This window comes from Echinops telfairi, unplaced genomic scaffold (assembly GCF_000313985.2).
Source record: "Echinops telfairi isolate 266 unplaced genomic scaffold, ASM31398v2 ScPeMD7_3;HRSCAF=10, whole genome shotgun sequence".
NCBI lineage: Eukaryota > Metazoa > Chordata > Mammalia > Afrosoricida > Tenrecidae > Echinops > Echinops telfairi.
The window spans coordinates 32,899,566-32,904,376 of NW_022103899.1; the positions used below are offsets into that span (position 1 = coordinate 32,899,566).

Consider the following 4,811-nt stretch of genomic DNA (forward strand, 5'->3'; position numbering starts at 1 on the left):
TTTCAGGGAAGGGTTAGGGAGGCGGAAACACTGACTTCAGAAGCATATAGACCCAGGAAGAAGGTACGCCAAGAAAGAATTGCTTCACATTTGGACATTTCGAATAGTGATTGCTGTGTCCAGAGGACAGCCCTGGACAGACGGACTGACCAGTGGCTGCAACGACGGGCTCAAGCACAGGGACAATTGTGAGGAGGGGGCAGGGCGGGGGGTGCTTTGTTCTGTTGGGCAGAGGGTCCCTAGGGTCCAAACGGACTCAACAACAACAACAACAATAACATGACTTTATAACGATACCTTTTGTCTACCCTCCCGTTAGTTGCACGTCAAAGACATTGTGCTCTCTGCTTCAATGCTGTGAGTTTCCTTTTCATTGGCTTTACGAGAACGCCCACAATGCTTCCTAACGGTGGTGAGATGTTGTACCTAGATTTTAATTATGTTTTTTATGCATGAAAATCTTCTCCATGTGAATGGTTACGTGTAAGAGAAATAAACCCACATGGAAAGGAAGCAGACTAAATCCCACGCAGAATGTTGGCTGCCGTAAAGAATGAATTCAATATCACCCTTTGCCACTAACCATTCATCTCTAAGAAGATGGTCTGTAGTTCATGTGGGCCACTTAACCGATATCAAAGATGCGTCTCTTACCTGCCGTTGTCACATTGTGAAATGGTAATGTTAGACATTCTTCCCTCCTGAGCCGGCATCTAATCAGAATTTCTGAATTCATTAAGATGTAGGCTAAACTCACAGTTCCTACAAATGCATGCTACTTTGGTGAACAACTCTACCATACTCAGGATGAATCCTAGGATAATGGGTACCTCTCTTTTCCTTAAATGTGTTTGTGTGTGTGTGTGTACATATATATATATTGATTCTGAACTGGGCTTCCAAAACATACCAGCAAAAGTTAGGGATGTGAAATGCAGTGATTTCAAATCTACTATTTTGCATCTTTCTCATGCCTGTAACAGTGAGCTAGAAGAGCCCACATTATTGGATGGGGGACTTGGAGGCATGGCTGCAGGTTTTGGGGGCGATCACCAGGCCTTTCCCTGGATGTGCATCTAAGCCGACTCAACTCTTCAACCTTTCAGTTAACAGCGGAGCTTATTGACCATTTGCCCCACACAGGGCCGGTACCGTCTCCTAGTCCTGCTTTATCATCGAAGCCTATTTCTAGAAGGAAAAAGCACTCCTATCTCCCGCTTTCTTTAGGATCACCAGTTTTATGAAAGCGTCCCATGTTCCGGGCGCTGTGTAAGTCGCTCAGGCACGCCACTCTTACATAGCTCACCTTGCGTGCGCATGGTTTCTGACGCACTTTGGATCCCCTTGGTCCAGCAGCCACCGCCTTCTCTCCGTTTCTTTCCTCCTGCAGCGCCCTTGGAGAAGGTTGTTCCTGAGGGTCCTGAACAGCAGTTTTGTATTCTCCTTTGCCGACAGCTGCTGGAATGGCCAGCATAAGAAACAGGTCAGCCTAACATAGTCTTTCCTTACACGAACAGAGGGACGCTGGTGGTGTGGTGGCTTACACGTTAGCAGTTGGAAACCACCCACTGTTTCTGGGGAGAGAGATGAGACTCTGCTCTGGTAAAGAGGGAGAGTCTTGGGAACTGCAGGGGCAGTTCTACCCTGTCTGATGTGGTCAGTAGGAGGTAAAACTGACTCGATGGCAGTGAGTTTTTTAAGAGTACAGAAATGGAGAATGGCCTTTGTGACAGTTTTTTTTTGGCTTATTTCTACTCAATTTTATGGCCTTAGTCAAGTCACCTTACGTCCTTAATTACTTCATATTATCTCTACATGAACGTGCACACCGCATCACTCTCCAGATTATGCACCCCAAAATCCTCAACACCACCCCAACCCTTAGAGGAATTCTAAAACTATGAGGGGGTGCATGGAAGAGAGCTAAATTTGTGATTGTTGATATTTGGTGTTGTACAATTTATTGCTAGCTGGAGGAGAACTCATGGGGTTAGGTCCAGAAAATAATACTCCAACATTTGAATCTGTATCCAACTTCAATGGATTCACCCATCACCCCAAATCTATTCATAGATCCCGGGTTAAGAATCTCAGCTAACAGGAAACAGAGCTGCTGAGATGCTTCCATAAGTCTTTCTGCACCTGAGATTTAAAATGTAATAACAAAGTGACCACATGGTGTCACTCTAACATAAAATAACCTGTTGCTGTTAATCATTTTGATTCATAATAATCACAGAGGACAAAGGAGAATTGCCATAACTAACATGTAGGTTTGCAGGATTCCTGATAGATAGCATAGTGGGCTACTCACTGAGCTGTGAACTACAAGATCAGCAGTTCAAATCCATCAGCCACTTCGTGGGCTAAAGATGAGGCTGTCCTATAGGCTCATAAATTATGAGTAGGAATCAGTATGATGGTAGTGCGTTTATAAGTATAGGCTTTCAAAGTTGTAAACTTTTAAGAAGCGGCCTTCCACACCTTTCTCTCTCGGAGCTGGCTGGTGAGCCTGTTAACAACCAACTGCTTAACCAAAGCATGATCAGGTCTTGAACAGAGATAATGCCTATTCCTCCCCAGTCGTTTATAACTGGAAAGATCACAGTAGGTCAGTGGACTGCATGATCTAGGTGAACCCAGCTTTTAAAAGGCAGTGCCCTGCAGAAAGTCTTTGGGAACATCTTGACACTTGGCTTCGGTAGTTCGTGATACAGAGGGAAACAGGATAAGTGGTTCATGGCAAAGGTAAAAGCCTGATGTCTTTACTCTCCGGATAGTTAAGCGTGAGCCCTCCAGCATGGAGAAACAGAGTTATCGCACTTAGTGATGAACAGAGACAGTAAAGTCTAGGAGAAATGAAAATGTTCTTTGCTGGAAAATTACTATCTTGTGTCTCCTTTTTTTCTTAAGAAATAGGGCTGAATTCTCATCTGGGCACTTGTGATTTTCTTAAAAAACACTCAGAGGCAGCTGTGATACTCTCTGAGACAAGACTAAACAGTGTTGCTTCTCTTTTCCTCCCCAAATTAAAAAAAAATACTTGAAATTTAGAGCTCAGGAAAATCCATGTTTAAACAACAACAGCAATAACCAAAATAAACTTGTCAGAATTACATTAGCAGCTAGAGACCTTGTGGCATAGTTTTTACTGAATAAGAGGGATTCTATTTTCCATCTCTTTGCATTTCCACTGCCTCAACCCCCTTTAATTCTTCTATCTCTTATTTTTAGCAGTTTTTATTAACTTCTACAGCATAAAGAAAGCTTAAGTACATACGTTGAAAGGCCTCTAGGAGTGAGCTAACCATTTCTTTGGTCTACAGGTTTCCAAGTACAGTGGGGTGGAATCTGCTTTGGTTGCAGGGGCATGGGTGTGGCTTGCAGGTGCTGTAGCCGAGCTGGATTTAATTCACGGCATGTTACCTGGACGCAGTGCTCAATCACAGGATGAGACTTCTGGTGGGACTTGCTGTGAAGGCCGAATAAGAAACACACCTGGCAGATGTCAAAGTTGAAACACTTCAGGCAGCGATACCTGCCAATTAAAGAACAAGTGCCGTTTCCGTCACTACCTACCAGTAGGGGAGCAAAAACAATCAGGATTCGGTGGGAAAACACACACCAGGACATCCAGGAACCAGTGTCCGAGCTGTTAAGTGAACACACACTTTCTCCCAAACTTCCTAGGGATTTTTAAATGGTTCTGACATACTGATTTTTTAGATAGAAAGAAAATTGAAATGATACTTTAAAAATAATACAGTATTTTTGTAAGGGTATACCCAATAAGCAAGGACATTAATAAATAGTGTTGCACGGAGACAGTGATACCTAATGCTTTTGAGGAGTTACTACATGAGCAGTAGTGTTCAGCAGGAGACAATTCACCCCCATAACACCTCTTAGAGGCCAAGTATTCTTACTATTATTCTAATTTTGCAGATGAGGAGCTGCAAATTGCAGCAGATCACACAACCTTCAATTTTCTGAGAGCCAAAAACACATTAAAGTTCATATTGTGACCATCATTCTTGATGATGCTCACAAACAGAAGAACTAGATGTTTCCCCAGCTCCTACCACTGCTCTGCCAGGGATCACATCAGAAGGTCCTGGAGAGAATGGGAGAGAATGAGGACCAAGACTCAGAATCATACAGAGATGACGTCTATCGATCAGACAGAGACTGCGGGAGTCCCAGATCAAGGCCCTTAGTCATCCTTCAGGTCTGGAAATAAATTCAATTTTCAGTCAAATAGGCAAGTCTACAAGGGGAACAATAGCACAAGAGGAGTACCACACACCTTCAAATGAACCATTTGAAATAAAAATAAAACACGATGTTTATCTCAAAAGATACCATGGGGGGAAAATGTTTATCTCAGTCCCACCAGCAGTCCCCTCCTGTGCTTTAGCACCGTGTCCAGGGGACGTCCAACACTGCCATCCAACAGCATTTGCCCATGGGCACACTCCATAGGGGCCAGGGAAGGAGGAGGCCGGGAAACCAGAAGCCCAGGGAGGAAGTGGAGGAAGTGGTCTTACATTGTGAGGATCGCCACCCCTGAGACGAAGCAAAGCGAGTCTGGGTTGTTGAATGGAAAACGGATCTGGCTCTGTACACCTTCCCCCAATGCACAATAGAAAGTCTAAACAAATGAGGCTCACATTGTAGCACACTCAGGATATATTTATAGACTCCAGAGGTCAGAGGTAAAGACACTTCAATCATTGTTTGGTCCCTCCTTCCTGTTTTACTTACAAGGAAACTCGGGCCCAGAGAAATGAAACAACAGCTTGCCCAAGATC

General features: G+C 44.0%; 1 protein-coding gene across 1 annotated transcript in view; it reads right to left on the reverse strand.

Moving 5' to 3' along the window:
* Positions 1-4,811, reverse strand: part of DYTN (dystrotelin) — a 54,337-nt gene that overhangs the window by 26,122 nt on the left and 23,404 nt on the right. The window contains exons 8-9 of the mRNA XM_004701565.1: positions 3,427-3,538; positions 1,307-1,455 (exon numbers count right to left, since the gene is read on the reverse strand). Of these exons, the coding sequence (XP_004701622.1) occupies positions 1,307-1,455; positions 3,427-3,538 (261 nt within the window). The remainder of the gene's footprint in view (positions 1-1,306; positions 1,456-3,426; positions 3,539-4,811) is intronic.